This window comes from Microtus pennsylvanicus, chromosome X, assembly GCF_037038515.1.
Source record: "Microtus pennsylvanicus isolate mMicPen1 chromosome X, mMicPen1.hap1, whole genome shotgun sequence".
NCBI lineage: Eukaryota > Metazoa > Chordata > Mammalia > Rodentia > Cricetidae > Microtus > Microtus pennsylvanicus.
Window position 1 is genome coordinate 128188920 of NC_134601.1, and position 16946 is coordinate 128205865.

At 45.8% G+C, this 16946-nt stretch overlaps 2 protein-coding genes across 5 annotated transcripts in view; one reads left to right on the plus strand and one right to left on the minus strand.

Annotated features, from left to right (window-relative positions):
* Positions 1-759: 759 nt before the first annotated feature.
* Positions 760-7670, plus strand: Tsr2 (TSR2 ribosome maturation factor). 2 transcript variants are annotated; one of them, XM_075958670.1, is made up of 5 exons: positions 760-1201; positions 1375-1465; positions 5477-5568; positions 6398-6574; positions 6771-7670. In XM_075958670.1, exons 1-5 carry the CDS (start codon positions 1118-1120, stop codon positions 6903-6905), a joined length of 579 nt encoding a protein of 192 aa, XP_075814785.1. In that variant the 5' UTR covers positions 760-1117; the 3' UTR covers positions 6906-7670. The 2 variants fall into 2 exon arrangements, with proteins under 2 accessions (XP_075814785.1, XP_075814786.1); XM_075958671.1 differs by lacking the exon at positions 1375-1465 and having other exon boundaries at positions 975-1201.
* Positions 7671-7804: 134 nt separating this feature from the next.
* Fgd1 (FYVE, RhoGEF and PH domain containing 1) overlaps positions 7805-16946 on the minus strand; it is a 43549-nt gene continuing 34407 nt past the window's right edge. For all 3 annotated transcript variants that reach the window (XM_075958668.1, XM_075958667.1, XM_075958669.1), the window contains exons 10-18: positions 16746-16892; positions 16158-16250; positions 15927-16006; positions 11521-11551; positions 10975-11076; positions 10519-10644; positions 10195-10356; positions 9035-9178; positions 7805-8545 (exon numbers count right to left, since the gene is read on the minus strand). In XM_075958668.1, coding sequence (XP_075814783.1) covers positions 8240-8545; positions 9035-9178; positions 10195-10356; positions 10519-10644; positions 10975-11076; positions 11521-11551; positions 15927-16006; positions 16158-16250; positions 16746-16892 — 1191 coding nt within the window. In that variant the 3' untranslated portion in view covers positions 7805-8239. The remainder of the gene's footprint in view (positions 8546-9034; positions 9179-10194; positions 10357-10518; positions 10645-10974; positions 11077-11520; positions 11552-15926; positions 16007-16157; positions 16251-16745; positions 16893-16946) is intronic.

The following is a 16946-nucleotide window of genomic DNA, read 5'->3' on the forward strand; positions in this document are numbered from 1 at the left end:
TTTATGATTAAATCTGTTTCTCAAGGATTGGGCTATGCCCCACCTGTAACCTTAACTACAAATGTAGTCTGTACTGCCCATTCCAGGAAGCAGCAACCATGTCTTTGTTTCCAAGTTATTTACAAGCAACCCTACCTTTGTTTCAAAAGGTTGTTATGATCACCTGTTCTTCTGATTACTTTATGCCAACCCTGCAATCACGTATGTTTCAGGAGGTTGTTATGACTAACTTGTTATGCTTCTGTTCTGCTCCTGTGACCCCACCTATTTTCTCCATTTGCAAACCCCTAGCCCTGAACCAAAAATCCTCCTCTGCCTCACATGCAATGCTCCCAAATCTCACCTTAGGGGAGGCAGCCCGTGCTCATGAATAAAAAAGCATGTTTTAATTAATTGCTTGTTTTAGTTAAATTGCCCATGCTGTTTTGGGGGTCAGTGGTTTTTCTCCTTCCATCTTTGGGATTAACAGTTCCTTTACCTGTACCTTCTCAGGAAGTCTGGGGAAAGTAGTTGTTTCGGGGTTTGAGAGAGAAGACAAATATTGTATTAATAAGACAAAAATATATTCGACTGCTATTGGTGGCAATGTTCTATACAAATGTTAAAATGCTGTTTGGAAATGTAGTTTTAATTTTTAAAAATTACATTTATTTATTGCATGTGAATGCACATACCTGTTCATGCCATGAAGCATGTGGAGGGGACAGGGAAAACTGCAGGAGTCGGTTCTCGAGTTCCATCACGTGGACCTTAGGGACCAAACTCAGGTCATCAAGCATGGCGGCAATTGATTTTATTCATTGAACCTCTAAAGGGCCCTCAACTGTAGATTCTCTCTTTCCTCCCCCTTTCCTCCTCCCTTCAGTTCTCCCTATTTCTCTTTCCCTCATTTTTTGGGCTATGCTCCCGAAGTCCTCGGCTCCAGGTTCAAATTTAATTATCAGGATTTACTGCGGTAAGTGACGTCATCTATCACTGACAGAATTTTCGACTGTTCTGGTCTTGCTGCCAGGTCAGCAGAAAACGAATCTGCGTTCCCAGAATTGGTTTTTGGCTCGTTCTGCCTGGCGACGTCTGCAGAGTAATTGGGCTGCCTGGGACCCACGTGACCCAAACGATGATGGCGGGTGCGGCAGAAGACTTGCGAGAGCTCTTCGGAGCTGCTGTTCGAGCGGCTCTAGATGCTTGGCCTGCTTTGCAGGTGAGTGGGGCCACAGCGGGGGGTCACGATCAGGGCTGCGGCAGAACAGGAGCTGGCCGGGCGAGGCGCCAGAGCCTCGGCTGGGCGGCGTAGGCGGCAGCCTCCCAGGCCAGGGCAGACCACGCCACTCCGGTTTCCATGCCGTCATGGTTGGCTTGGGCCTGTGTTCACAGATCGCTGTGGAGAATGGCTTCGGGGGCGTGCACAGCCAGGAGAAGGCCGAGTGGCTGGGGGGTGCAATGGAGGATTACTTCATCGCCAATGGTGAGTGAGTGAGACGTTGCTGTCTGTCTGTCTGTCTGTCGGGGTTTGGAGCGGTGAGGCTTTGTCCTAGAGAGCCCGCGCTTTCTCATGTCGAATGAATGGTGACTTTGGAATCAGAATCGTGCGTTTTGAGAGTGCTTTACAGGCAATGACACTGAATAGTGCTATGTTCCTGGACAACACATTTTACCTTCCAGAAGGTTCCAGAGTTCTAAAATGGTTATGAAAATATCCGACTAATAGAAATGTGCGATGTTATGTGTCCCACCCATATTGTGTAACTTAAGATTGCTGATCAGGGGAGGGGAGAGTGGCTCCATGGGCAAAGATCGGCAAGCATAATGATCCGAATTTGATAGATGGGACCGCATGGAAAGAGAACTGAGTCACTTAAGATGGCTTCCTCTCCACAAGTAAACACCGTCATGAAATTGTGTGAGGCGTGTAGCCCACCGGTAGGGCACTTTCTTAGCATGTGCATGTTTCTGGGCTCTGTCCCTAGCACCACCAAAACTAAAAAGCAGTACCTCTGATAAAATAAAAGGCAGTCAGGCCATGTGGCGCAGTCCTTTAATTTCAGTTCCTCCTGCGGCGAAAGGACCCCAGTTCCATACTAGCCTGATCCACGACATTGTAATAAAAAATAAACAGTTGGGTATCTAGCTCTATGGAGTGCTTACCCACTACTACATGTGAGACTCTAGGTCCTATCCCCCACTACTACGAATGAATGAATAAATGAATGAAAGAAGCAAATACAGTAGTGTTAAATTCACATCCAAAGCTTAGCATGTGGGCCATGTTTGTAATTCTAGCACTAGGCAGACTGAGGTAGGAGAACTGCTCTGAGTTTGAAGTCGGCCTTGGCAACATAACCGGAACTTGTCTTTAAAAGAAGGGGCTGGAGGAATGGCTCAGCCATTAAAGGCTAGGCTCACAACCAAAAATATAAAAGAAGGGGCTGGAGAGATGCTTAGCTTCCTGCTCTTCCAGAGGACATGAATTAGGTTTCTAGCACCCATGTCTGGGAGCTTACAACCACCTGTAACTCCAGAGAATCCAAAGTCATCTTCATCTGCACACATGTGCATATACACATAATTAACAAGTAAGTAAAACACAGCTGGAAAGATGGCTCAGCATTTAAGAGCATTTGTTCTTACAGAGGACCTGAGTTCAGTTCCCAGTACCCACATGGTGACTCATAACTGTAATTCCAGTTCCAGGGGATCTGACACCATCTTGTGTCCTCTGTGGGCACCAGACACATACATAGTGAGTGCATAAGGCATGCATGCAAGAAAAACATCATATATTAAAGAAAAAAATTCTCATCCAAAATCTCGGTGTGTCATAAGAATTAAGCATTTAAGCTGGGCAGTGGTGGTGCATGCCTTTAATCCCAGCAGAGACAAAGCAGATCTGTGAGTTCAAGGCCAGCCTGGTCTACAAGAGCTAGTTCTAGGACAGGCTCCAAAGCTATAGAGAAACCCTGTCTCCAAAACAAAAAAGAATTAAACATTTAACACATTTTTAGAATTAAATTTTTACAATCTGGACTTTTAAAGGTCTTAATGGGCACTTCTTGAGTCTCGCAACATTTCAAGTGCCTGTACTTGGTAACTCCATATGGCTACTTCTACAGCAAAGATCTACAGCCTTCGTTTTGCCTTGGTGGGGAATAAGAACAAGAGGACCTAGTAGGAGTATTATATGCTGTAGTTTTTATAAAACCCTCCATTAATAGCCTAGTTTTGAGGGAGTGTATCTAGTGGGTGGTTTCAGATAAGCAAGTGGATAGTTAAAAGTACTGGATGGTAAGCGTTGCAATAAGAGGTGCTCAGAATTCACAAGTTATCTTCTGAGCCTGAGGTGAAGCCTCTTTTGTTTGTTTTTTGAGACAGGGTTTCTCTGTGTGGCCCTGGCTGTCCTTGAATTCAGTCTGTAGACCAGGCTGGCAGCCCCGTTTTTTGTGGGTTTTTTTTTTTTGCCTTCGTAAGAGTAGTGATTAGGGGTGGGTATTAATAAAAAGGGGTGAACTAGGTAAGGACATAATGCACACTCAAAGAAGTTGAGATAGCGTTGTTTCCTGAAAGGTCCCCTGTATTGTAGTAAGGGAATGGAAGAGTGGTAGAGCATGCGTGTGCATTTACAAAGACACCCTAACCCCAAAGGGTAAGAGATGGGAGGCCTTATGTGCCTTGACTGTAGCCTTTAAACCAGTGTTGGTACAATTCAAGCTATAGACCTGTCCAGTTAGATGTCCAATGCAGAAAGTTTCACCAGTCAAATTACACACGCTTTTTCCAAGCTGATGTTTTTCTTATTGTTGATAATAGTAGTAGTAGTAATTGAGAAGAGTATCTGCTTTTGTACTCCAGACTGTTTTGGAATTAATGTTCCTCCTGCTTTGTTTTCCTGAGTGCAGAGATTACAAGGTGTGTGCTTGATCCTGGCTTTGTTTTTCATGAAATCCTCATTAAAATTCAGCAAAATTGAGCTGGGGTATGGCTCAGTTGCTAGAGTACTTGCCTGACATGTAAGAGACCCTGGTTTCAATCCCCAGAGCCGCACTAATCAGGCATCGTGGTTCATGCTTATAATAGCATTAAGGAGGTGAAGGCGGGGGGGGGATCGCCAATCACCAGGAGTTCTAGGCTAGCCTTGGACTGCATAGTTTGATGCTAGCCTGGGCCTACATGATACCTGTAGCAAAAACAAAACAACCCCTTAGGGCTGGAGAGATGGCTCAGCGGTTAAGAGCATTGCCTGCTCTTCCCAGCAACCACATGGTGGCTCACAACCATCTGTAACAAGATCTGGTGCCCTCTTCTGGCCTTCAGGCATATATGCAGACAGAATATTGTATACTAAATAAAAAAATAAGTGAAAAAAAAAGGAAAAAACAACCCCTTAAACTCAGTAGAATATTTATCAAAGGTGAACTTCACAATTGGTAATAAAATTCCTGAGCAGGTTCTAAGGTAAGTAATAGGATGGTGTTTGCTAGCTAGAAAATTCAGAAAGTGGGTAGTGTAGAATATGAGAAGGAAACACTCATGAGAAGGCTGTTTTGGTCTAGAAAAGAAGGTCTAAAATAGGGCAGTGGGAGTGGTCAAGAAAAAGGGTGCTTGTCCATAGAGCAGGTTGGGGAAAGAGACAGATTTGTGATGAGTGGCAGGGTAGATTAGGAAACTTTCATTAGATAGAGGAACCTTGGAGGATAAGATGCTGGTGTGGAAGGCAGGATAATAAATGTGGCTTTGGATATGGGGACTTGAGGCACCTGTCTAACATGTGGCTAGATAATTAGCCTGAGGGAAGAGAGACATGAACACAGTGTGGAAGAGTTATGTCTGGAAGAGAAAGTTAGTCTTTTTCAGAAAAGACAGAGCATGGGCCCGTAAGATAACAGGCCCAGTGAACAGGGCTTAGCTGGAGTCACGAAGTTTAAAGATGGTTATTACAGTTATGATGATTTCATTTTTAAAAGTAGCACATCCAGGTGAGGGTGTAGTTCTGTGGTTGAGTGTTTGCTCAGCAGGTGCCGGACCCTGAGGTTGAGCCCCAGCACTGAAACAAACAAAACAATCAAGTACCGAGTTTTTTCTTAGCCAGCACCCTTGAGTCTCTGGACTCCTGTATTCGTGGAGCCCCAGCTGTGAAGGGTCTCTATACTTCAAATACTTCAACTCTGAAGTGATGCAAATTATTATTAGGGTCCCATCTCCCTCGTGCCAAGCTTGTGTTGGAGGAGTCCTCCTAACAGACCCCTAGGGGGTCCCATTTGCCTCTCTTTAGAACTGAGAAGTTGGAGGCTCAAGGCTATTTCAAGGTCACCTAAGGCTGAGGTTGGTTAGAACAGGCAAGGTGAAAAGAGGGTGTTTTAGTGAATAAGGGCTCACCACACCTTTACCTAGGAACCAGGTATAGCAGGCAGGTATGGAAGAATAGAGGGCAGCACTGACGAAGTTGGTCTTTGACTAAAGGGGCCTATCCTTTCCTGTTTAGATGACTTAGAGCTGGAAGAGGTGGAAGATTTCCTTGGGGAGCTGATGACCACTGAGTTTGATACAGTTGTGGAAGATGGGAGCTTGCCCCAGGTGAGCATATGAAGACAGCTGTCAACCCCCTGCCTGCTCGCTCTTCGCTCTTCTGTTTGGGACGAGATTCTTGGTTGTGACCATTCTTTTCTTGAGGCATAGACAAGATTCCCTATTGCATTTTTAAATATTACCTTTATTTCTCTTTAGATCATTCTCAACCAGGTATTTTCCCCACATGCCACAAGCAGGGCCAGATCAAATTCCATTCCTATTTTGATTAACACTGCTCACCCTGGTGAGATTATCATTCATTTGCATCTTCTCTCCCATTTTCTTTTTTTGAGAGTGTTTTACTCTCTAGCTATGTAGCCCAGGCCAACCTCAAATTCATAGCAGTCATCCTGCCTCAGCCTCCCAAGTACTGGGATTATAGGTGTGAAATTCTAGTACCTTCTCTTCCAGGAGGCCCTCACATCTTCACCCAAGCCCTTGATTTGTGGTTGCTCCACTGGACTTCGTTGTTGCTTTATTTTTTGAGACAGGGTTTTACTATGTTGCCCTGGCTGGCCTGGAACTTTCTATGTAGACCAGTCTGGCCTTGACCTCAAAGAACTCTGCTTGCCTCTGCGCTCTGAGTGCTGGGATTAGACACATACGCCACCACTCTGAGCTGTTTAGTTTGACAGTGTCTTCCTCACACTCACAATTGTGCCTCAGAGGCCTCCCCATTACATGCATTCACCACTCTGCCTAGCTGCCTGGATGAACTTCTTAGGGGATTTTTTTCTGGAAAATTCCAACCCCCTCTCTACTCTGTTGTAAGCAGAGGCTGGTTTTATAGTAGATTATCTGAAAGCTCCAAACTGATTGGATGTTTCCTTGGCAGGTGAGTCAGCAGCTACAGACCATCTTCCACCACTTCCAGAATGGTGATGTAGCTGCTCTGCTGGAGCTGACCTCTGAGATCGACGAAAAGAGGTGCACAGTCACTGCTACCCCAGGACAGACAGCCAGAGAAACTGATGTGGATGAAGATGAAGTAGACAGCGTGGAAGAAATGGAGGTAAAAGAGGTGCCTGTGTGTGGGTGCAAATGTTAAATGCTAAATTTTTGGAAGAGAACTAGATTCCCAGGGAAGTGGCGATAGTTACAGCTGCTAGTGGTGTTATTATCAAGAAAGAGAGCTCACATAGATGTGGGAGAGTTGGGAGCAGAGCATGGGTAATTACTTAGTGCTCTCTCTTATATTTTCCTTCTAGGTGACAGCTACAAATGATGGGGCCATGATGGATGGGATCTGCCCCCAGCCTCAACCGCCTGAGCCAGACTCCCAGACTATTAAGGAAGAGGATATAGTGGAAGACGGTTGGACCATTGTCCGGAGAAAGAAATGAGTAGGGCAGTAAATGGCTTGGGTATTGTGAGAGAGTTATAGGGGCTGTTTTGGAGGGTTATACACCTCTATCCTGATAACCATATTCCTACCTTGTTCCCCTGTCCTTCCCTCCAGGGGAAGAAAAGCCTTGATTGTGTTGATGGGACCTATTCCAGTCCCTTGAACCTTAAGGTACCATATGAGAGATAAGACCAGGTTTCCCAGCATAGTGCCTCGTAGGTGCTGTGAATGTCAAGATGGGTGATGGCTATGGCTGTGGTTGGAGTGGAAGCCAGACTTGTGGACAGTAGGCAGGTACATTTGTGGAAAGGACGAGAATCCACAGTGGGAGGCTGGCTGGATTGGGAATGGTGAGATAAACATGGTTGGAAAAGTAAGTGTGGCACCTCCCCAATATCCCCACCCCAGCCTCCCATGGAGCAACTCTTTACCCTGCCCAGAACTCGCATCCTCCTGTGAATGCTCCCACCCTGAATACTTTTGAGTTTGGAGGGCTTGACTAAGTGGTGAACTTGAGAAAGTTGGGCTGTTTTAAGTCCAGGGATGAGGCTTAAGACCTTAATAACATAACACCTTCTTGTTTAATCCATGACTTAACCTTGGAATCGGCCTTCTGAGAGCTGAGCTTCAGAGTTCAGTGAAAGAATAGTTTTTGCACCCACCCCACCCCCAGTAACCTTGGACTTTGGACAAACGGAAGGACCATAGCAGTGCTCTGAAAGTTACTGTAAGCCTGAAATAAACTGTATTTTTCTTTAAAAAACAGTATCCATTGTCCTCCCCCCCTCCCATTCCCGTCCTGCCCAGTGGCCCTGCCATGGGTCTGGACGATAAAATACTGGATTGCTTTGGGGCTAGGTAGAAGCTATAAGCCATGGGAAAGGCAGGAAGGGCCTAGTCACCACCCCATGTAAAGTCATACATGTGAAGACACTGGCAGAGGGGACAAGGGTGGGTTGGGGTTCCAGGGTCAGTAGCAGAGCTGGCATTTGAATCCAGGTCTCCTGCCACTGGTACTTTTGGGGGGAACTGGGTGGAAGTAGGATCTGGGGTATTGGGAGGAAACAGCCTAATTCAAGTGAGTCTAGCAATTAGCTCCTGCCCTCCCTGGGGACAGGGATTTAAAAAATTAACATCAATGTAGGAATAGTTTTTTTAAAAGCCCACATTTTGTGAAAAGATGAATTAAAAAACCCAAGACCCAGCATTCGGGATTGAAAGTGCCCGTGATGGGTATTCAAGTATTGACTGCATTGGGAGTGGGCTGGAGCCCCCAATTGAACATGGGCATCTGGAGTGTGGGGCAGGAGTTTCCAGTTCCACCCAAACCCTCTAGGTCTTGTCTCGGGTCTGGGAGGCTTCAGGAGGTTCAGCAGTGGCTCCTGAGGCTGCCACTGGTGTCTCCTCCATCTCCTTGTCCTCAGACAGTGTGGGCCCTGGGCAGAATGTGTCCCCACGGCCCGCCCTGCCAAGCACCGCCATCCAGCGCCGCTGGAGTTCTTCTGTCTCTGGGCTGAAGTACCAGCTTAGGTGGCTTTGTGTGATCTTGAAGACGTGCCTCCTGTCAGGACGTTCCCCTGCCTCAGGAGGCCCCACCTCAAAGCCAATGAGGGGCAGGCTGCGCTGGGCTTTCACATCCTGGGGAGGAGGGACAGAAATAGTGTCATCCAGGGGCTGGACTGTGCCCTTTGCCCAATGAAACAACTTTGTTTTCTTGTTTCCTCTGCTGAAGACCCTTGCTTTGAAGTGGCTGAACTAGGACTAGAAGGCAGGCTGGTTTCCATATCTGTTTCCTCCCGTGCCCAAACCAACTACTAGTCTTCACTATTATAGACTCAGGTCTATACTATTTCCTTTGTCTGCACATTCTTCTCTAAAGTCAGACCTAGAAGTGCTTGTCTCCCCGTCTGTTTTCTCCACAAAGCTAGACTTCTCACCTTACCCTCATTTTCCCTCCAGACCTTGGCCTCTAAACACTTGTCTCTACATACTCTATCACAAAAGGATAGGGGTTTTGATTTTTCCCTTTGCTAGGCTCACTCTGTCCCTAGAGGACAAAGCACACAAAGGAGGGGCAGTGTGGCTTTGTCAGATGGGTGGGAAAAACTGAAGGAGTGGGATGCACACCTGAGGGGCTCCATAGATGTACAGCACCAAGGGTTCATTCTCGGGAACCACAAACCATGCCTTGTGCCATCCTTTCCCACCCTTCTCCATGTAGTGCAGGAAGCTGCAGATGACGCTGTTCTCAGCAGCCACCGAAGCCTGTTTCTGTGATCAGAGACATGGTACATCAGTGTTGACAGAAGGCTTTGCTCTTGGCTTAATCAGCCCCATAGCATATGGACTATGTCTCAGACAAAGGTAGCAAAGCATATGAAGCAGAAATGATTTAGCCTTTGTCACCCAGGTAAACAATGGCTACTGCCTCTAACAGCTAGTGGAAGGGGTATGCAGACCTCAATGGGGGCATGGAAATGCTGGCTAGACACTCTACAGACTAAGTGACATTCACAGCTAACCTTTTCATCTTTCATTATATACTTGTTGCCTGCTCTGAGAAGTCCTTCTAACATCGTGATTAAAGGGATGAGTTGGTGGTTAACACCAGCTGTCCCAGAATCCTAACAATAGATGAACTGCAGGACTTGTGAGAAGAGCACAGAGGGTGTTTGAGATCTCAATTAGCATAAACAAAGCATTTAAAATAGTCCTAGTACAGAGAAAGCTCCCTTATATTTGGGATACCTTGATTTATTTAAAAAACAGTCACCCTAAATTGTGTATATTCATGGTCCTAGAAAGATAAGAAACATCAATATTGACAGTGGCATCTTCTGGGTTAAGTAATACATCTTTTTTATGTTGTGTTACTTATCCTAGTTCATAATTTAAGAAAAGGCAATTGGGTATTTTTTAAAAAAATCCTATAGACTGAGGCAGAAGAATTGGAAATTCAAAGCCAGCCTAGGCTATGCAGTGAGATTTTTGTTTCAGATAGGACCTAGCAGTGTTTTTCTGGCTGTGCAGCCTAGCCAAATACCCTCTATGGGCTTCAGTTTTTCCTCATATGTAAATGAAGCATGAGTATGGGTTGACTAGTTACTGTGAAGGTTAAATGTGTAGAGTACTTTAATAAAAATTACTTTTAACCCTTATATTCATTTTCCTTGTCTCGAGCCTGGATCACCTGATTAGTGAGTGCACACAGCACCCTGTTGTCTAAGAGATGTTCAGACCTCAAGCAGCTGGGGTACACTTTGGGGATTGTGGTTGGGAACTCTTACCTCTAGGATGGACCTCCTGCGCTGCGGTGTATGCTGGCTACAGGCTGGACTGCTCCCAGGTGCTCCGTGCAAGGCCACATAGCAATCAGTGCACACACGGTTGGAACGGTTGTTGTCATAGATGAGGCGGGCCCGAAACTCAGAGCATTTTCCACAGACCACCTGGGGCAGCAAGTGGGCAAGAACAGCCTAATTGCCTTTGGCTTTTCCCTTTTATCAAGTACCACAGCCAACCTTCCTTCTCGGAAGGTACCCAATCAGAAGTGGGCTTTTAGGCTGTCAGCTGCCCCCACCTTAGCTCTGCCCCTGCCTCCCAACACTCACATGCCCACAGGCCTTGCAGTGGTGTCTGCGTTTGGTGATGGAATTGAAGGGCTCCTGGCAGCGCATGCACATGGTGACTTCCTTTTCCCGGATAGGCGTAGGTGCCCTCTTCCCAAGGTCCACGTTCTAGGGGGAGGGTTAGGTCCCGGGTCAGAGACAGCTCCTCAGCCCAGGTCAGCCACTGCTCCATGGCTTGAATTGTCACAGGGTTGGGAAGCACACATATATACGGAAGGTCTGGCTCTGCCCCACCACACTTACTGGAGGCAAGTCATTTTACTTTCTGGGGTACAGTCTCTGCAGCCCTACCAACAGAAGACTGCTTTTAGGGGCCTGCAATATTTCTCTAGTCCTTATTTTCTGAGAAGAAAAGATAATCTCAAGGGAAGGTAGAACATGGAGCCTCAAAGGGATCCCAGTACGGGGGTGGGGGGGTGGGAATAGTAGGGCTCTTACTGGAGAGTTAGGAGGAGTATCTTCATCATCCCTGTTTGTTGAGTTCAACAATTTGAAGGTCTCCAGGGTCTGTTCATGCTTCAAGAGGGTAGAGTTGATAGCCTGGTGAAGAGGCGAGAGGAATGAGAGGTCAGATCACGCCGCAGACACCCATCTCCACCCTCACCACACCTTCCTAGTTATGCCTTAGTTCTAGACCCAGCTCTGCCCTACACACTCATATGAGTGAGAAAATCCTTCCCTTAATCCAGGTCTACATCTGGTAATTATAAGATGTGACAGGGGAGTGGTGGCTGGAAAACTCAGATGGCCTTCCCGGCTGCTGCTTAGGTGCAAGCTTTTATAAAGCCTGATGCAGAGGAGCTGGCTTTTTTTAAAGAATGTCTCTATCTGACCTCAGGACTTTAGCTGTCTGTCTGAAAGAGTGTGCTAATAGCATCTGCTGTCCAGGCCCATCTGGTTAGGTAGTTTGAAGGAAAAGTCTAACAGCCCCTAAGGGGTTATTAATACCCTTCCATACCCCTCCCACAAAACCCTGGGTGTTACCTGGACCCAGTCTTTCTTCTCCTCTTCAGTCCTTGTAGGGGAGAAAAGAAAGGCATTGGGTTAGGCAAGTCAACAAAAGGCAACTGGGATGGTGTTTTATTAGAGTTTAGGACCTAGGTTTGACTCTACCTCTTCACTTAAGATTAGGTAACCTCAGACAAGTTGTGTAACCTTTTTCATTCAACAATGTCTTCCAGAGGCCAGTACTAGGAACTTGGCCCTCAAGGAGCTCATGCTGCACTAGAGGAGACACAGGGACCACGTCCAGGGGATCTGTGCTGAGACTAGATGAGAAAGACTGAGGAGTGCAGAAAGGGGCACTGCCTCAGCCTGAGTCTGAGTGAGGCTTTTAAGAAAGATTTCCAGAGGGAGGTAATGGTGAAGTGTATGTGAGTGTATGGGACATACATGAAAGAACTCTAGCAATGACTGCTAACATGTCAACTTTGCAAAAGGCAGGTTACTTTTCCTTCCACAAAGATGGTGCTTATCACTCTGTTCTGAGCATCACTAACATGATTGGAAAGTGCCCAGCCAGCATGTGCTATAATACATGCTTTGACTTCCTCTGCTCTTCTTCCTTGGATCTTCCATAGCCTTGTGTTCTCCAAGGCCTTTGCCCTGGTACAACCTTATCAACCACCCAATATGAATAGGACCTTCACTCTTTGCTCTCTCCCATATGGACTCTTATTTTCCTTCCACATCTATATTCTAAGCTTTAAATGTGCCTTTCTAATAGAAAAATCTGACGGCACCGTTAAGACCACTGCATGAAAAATTAAGGATGTGAGTCAGCACTGAGTGATGTGGGGATGTAAGTTAGTGGCTGAATGCTTATCTATCATGTGAGGTCCTGTCTCCAGCACTTGCAACACACAGTCAGACAGACACACACCCTAATGGGTGTTCATTGTAATTAAATGTTGGTCAAAACTCAGCTGTGATACACTTAAGACCTGTGCATTTTACTATGAAAATTTCACCAAGAAAAGGGTGTGGTGATGGTACTGAAACAAGTACTAAACTCTAGTTAATAGTTTTCATGCCAAACAATTGAAGAGGGTGATGTATGGTAAAGCCTGCAACTTACCCTGGAATGTATTAAAAAGTCATTGAGTGGGCTCAGTGGTTAAAAGCATGTAACCTCACAGAGGTCAGTTCCTAGCATCCACACAGAGCATCTCCTACCACCTGTAACTCCAGTTCTGAGGTGATCCAGTGCCTTTGAGCTCTGTGGGCAAATGCACTCAGATGCACAAACCTATACACAGATACACACTCATACACATAATTAAAAATCATTTTTTAAAGTCATTGGATATTCAGTTTCCTTGGCACCATCTGTTGAAGAAGCTGTCTTTTCTACAATGTATGTTTTTAGCATCTCTGTCAAAAATCAAGTGGCTGAGTAAAACATGATAGCACATCTATAAACCCAGCACTTAGGAGGTAGAGACAGGATCAGGAGTTCAGGGCTGACTTGTACTAGCTGGGTATGGCTATGTGTATTTGCTTGTACATCCTATATCCTATTCCATCAATCTACATGTCTGTTTTTGTGTTAGCACCATGTTATTCACTTAAGGCTCTATAGTATAAGGGTTTTTTTGGTTGTTTTTTTTTTTTTTTGGTTTTTTTCGAGACAGGGTTTCTTTGTGGTTTTGGAGCCTGTCCTGGAACTAGGTCTTGTAGACCAGGCTGGTCTCGAAATTTTTGAAATCAGATATGGTGATACTTCAAATACTGACCCAGCTCCTAGGTATACATGAAAGATTCTAGTCAGCATACCACAGAGACTACATGCCCATCTATGTTTATTACAGCACTATTCACAACAGCCATTATGAAATCAGCCCTGGGTTGTGTCAACTGACTAGATAAGAAAGTGTGTGTGTGTGTATTATGGAGTTTTTATTCCATAAGGAATAAAATTATGTAATTTGCCAGAAAATGGATGCAAATGCAGATCATTATATTAAGTGAACACATACTGCTTTTGATTTTTAAGAATTATGGTGGAATTCGTGGCCATACATGAAGTGTATAAAGACGAAGTTCATATTTGTTAGTCCCACTTACTTGGGAGACTAAGGCAGGAGGACCATTTGAACTCTGGATTCCAAGGATGCCTGGGGAAAAAAGTCCCCAAAGCAAAAAAGATCTATCTGGTAAAATGTCAATAGCTATCTTCTGTATGTGAAAGAAGAGTGATTCTGGAGATAGAACCCAGGTCCTTATGCATGCTAAGCAAGTTCTCCACTACCCTAGTTAATGGCTCTTAAATCAATGATTCTGTATCATGAAGTCACCTGAGGAGCCTTGTGGAGAATATATGCAGACCAATTAAATCAGAATCTTTGGGGATGAAACCTAGACATCAGGATTTTTTTTTTAAAGCTATCAGCTGATTCTACAAGATCCCAAGATGAAAACCAGCTAAGCTATGCCTAAGAATATGGGTGTGTATTGTACAATTTTTTTTTTGTTTTTCGAGACAGGGTTTCTCTGTGGCTTTGGAGCCTGTCCTGGAACTAGCTCTTGTAGACCAGGCTGGTCTCAAACTCCCAGAAATCCGCCTGCCTCTGCCTCCCAAGTGCTGGGATTAAAGGCGTGTGCCACCACCACCCGGCTTGTACAATTTTTTGTATATTTAAAATCAGCCCTCCCCCTCATTTTTTTCAGACAAGGTCTCACACTGTATCCCAGTCTTGCCTTGAACTTCTGGCAGTCCTCCTACCTCAGCCTCTCAAGTGGTGGGATTCTAAATAAGCCACCATACCAGACTGAAAGTTTTCATTAACATTTTTTAAGTGGCTAGAGAGGTGGCTCAGCAGTTTAGAGCACTTGCTATTCTTCTAGAGGACCCTGATTCCATTCCCTGCACCACTTCACAACCATCTGTAACTCCAGTTTCGGGATACCTGGCACCATCTTCTGGACTCCTCAGGCACCAGGCATGCACATATTGCTAGACATACATGCAGGCAAAATACCCATAAACATTTAAAACTTTCTAATAAATATAACAATCAGTTACCTTAAAAATAATTAATGGAGCCAGGTGTGGTAGTGCACACTTTTTTTTTTGGTTTTTCGAGACAGGGTTTCTCTGTAGCTTTGGTACCTGTCCTGGAACTAGCATTTGTAGACCAGGTTGGCCTCGAACTCACAGAGATACGCCTGCCTCTGCCTCCCGAGTGCTGGGATTAAAGGCATGTGCCACCACTGCCCGGCGGTAGTACACACTTTTAATCTCAGCACTCTGGAGGCAGAGGCAAGTGGATCTGTGAGTTTGAGGCCAGCCTGTTCTACATAAGCAAGCCTGCCAGCCTATACAGTAAGACCCTGTCTCAAGAAAAATAAAGTTAGGTGGCTGGAGATGGCTCAGTATATGTTGCTCTTGCAGAGGACCGACGTTCAGTTCTTAGCACCCATGTCCTGCAGTTTATAACTTCCCTAAAGTCCAGTTCCAGTGGACCTGCTACTGCTTAAAGACTCCAGAGTCACCTGCATTCATTGCATATACCCCTGTAGACACACATACACATTTTAAAACAATCAAAATAGACCTTTAAATAAAGCTGGGTAGTGGCGGCGCACGCCTTTAATCCCAGCACTCAGGAAGGCAGAGGTAGGTGAGTTAGAGGCCACTCTGATCTACAAAGCAAGTTCCAGGACAGCCAATGCTACAAAGAAATCCTGTCGTGAAAAAAACAAAAATGTTTAAGAAACTTGGTATGTGGCTCACACCAGTCATTTGGACACCTTGGAGACTTGGGCCTCAGGAAAGTTCTCTTGGTCTCTCAGAGCTTCAAGACCCAACTACTATGTCTCTTCTCCCTTCTGCCTCCATGCAGGCCTCATCAGTCACCTCTCCCTCTGCGTAACCTATCAGAAAAGAGCCATGTACCGATGTGTATTCACCTCAAGCCCTGATCACGACCTTGTTACACACTTCACCTGGGCTCTCTGAAAGCCGTATGGACAGTGGTTAGGAGTCTATGTGCCAGGCTGAGGTAGCCTAAGCTCTAATTTCAGCTCTGATCCTTGCTTGCTAGATCTAGAGCAAGGTGCCTTAATTTCTTCAACCTTAAAACGGACTGATGGTGTAGCCAGGTGTGGTGATAGCCATTTGCAATTTTGTTATTCATGATAGAGCTAAGTAACCCACTCTACGCTGCTTGTTCAGTCTCCAAATGCTTTGTTAACAGAAGTGCAACATTTTCCTACACCATGCATCTTGGTGTGTAGTCTTCAGGGACTCACGCATAGCTGAAGAGCAAGTCCACATCTCTGGGGAAAGGTGTTCACTCTTGCTCTGGAAAGCACTCTAGGTTTGGAATGGCTCAGCAGAACTGAAGTAAAGAGTGAGCTGGAGGGAAGGTATAGGCAAGGACAGGTACCTGGCCTGGAGTTCCAGAGAGCGCTGCTTTCCTGACACCAGGAAGGTCCGTGGCATGTTAAGGTTGGAGCTCTCCTTTAGCTGTACAGAAGAGGAAAGCATCATGGTAAAGTCTACAGAGCTCCACAAGGCCCTGCACACATGCACACATAGACTGGGGTCAAAGTAAACATGTTCTTCCCAATCCCGATGCCCTGCCCCCACATTTCCATTCCTCACTCATGGCACTCACCTCCATGCCATCTACATCAATGCGTGCCCGCACGCTAAACTTCTGGCCAAGGAGCCGCAGCCTGGGCACGCAGTAAAGGAGGCGGTCGTTGAACTAGGAAGGAAAAGATTTGGGATACATGTGCAGGGGCTTAGTGTGGATGGTGAGTCTCCCCACCCTCATACAACTGCTAAGGATCTAAGGCAACAAATGGAGGAAGGATTTCAAGTAGGAAAAGTCATGGGAATTACTTCCTAGTGGGTAATCTTAGCCAAATCACATCTAAATTGTAATTACAGAATCTATAAAAGCCAAAAAACAAATCTAGCTCACATAGTGAAAATTCAATGGAAGAAAGGATAGCTGGCTAGAGGCCTTTTTTTTCGAGACAGGGTTTCTCTGTAGCTTTGGAGCCTGTCCTAGAACTCACTCTGTAGACCAGGCTGGCCTCGAACTCACAGAGATCCGCCTGCTTCTGCCTCCCGAGTGCTGGGATTAAAGGCGTGCGCCACCACCGCCCTGCTAGAGGTCTATTCTTGAATGACTACCAGGGCATCTATGTATTAACGGAGAACATTGCCCACCCACAAGCCCACACTTGGCACTTACTAATATGAGGTATCGGTCTTGAGTGGTCCCATTCTTTGCTGACAGCTTAAGTATATGGCCTTCTTTTATGAGCTCTTTGGTGGGACTGACAATGTCCTCCTCACCCCCTAGCAGCTCATAGACCTTCAGAAGCTTGTGCATTCGTTCCTGGCAGTGAGTAAGAGGTAAAGCTTGGGGTGGGCAACACTTCCCCTTGAGTGT

What these genes read in the sequence shown, in the direction of transcription:
- Tsr2 (XM_075958670.1), top strand. Translation starts at nt 1,118, where the DNA reads ATGATGGCGGGTGCGGCAGAAGACTTGCGAGAGCTCTTCGGAGCTGCT. An exon ending in AAGATGGGAGCTTGCCCCAG is followed by an intron (nt 5,569 to 6,397) that starts GTGAGCATATGA and finishes TTTCCTTGGCAG; the next exon opens with GTGAGTCAGCAGCTACAGAC. An exon ending in ACAGCGTGGAAGAAATGGAG is followed by an intron (nt 6,575 to 6,770) that starts GTAAAAGAGGTG and finishes TTTTCCTTCTAG; the next exon opens with GTGACAGCTACAAATGATGG.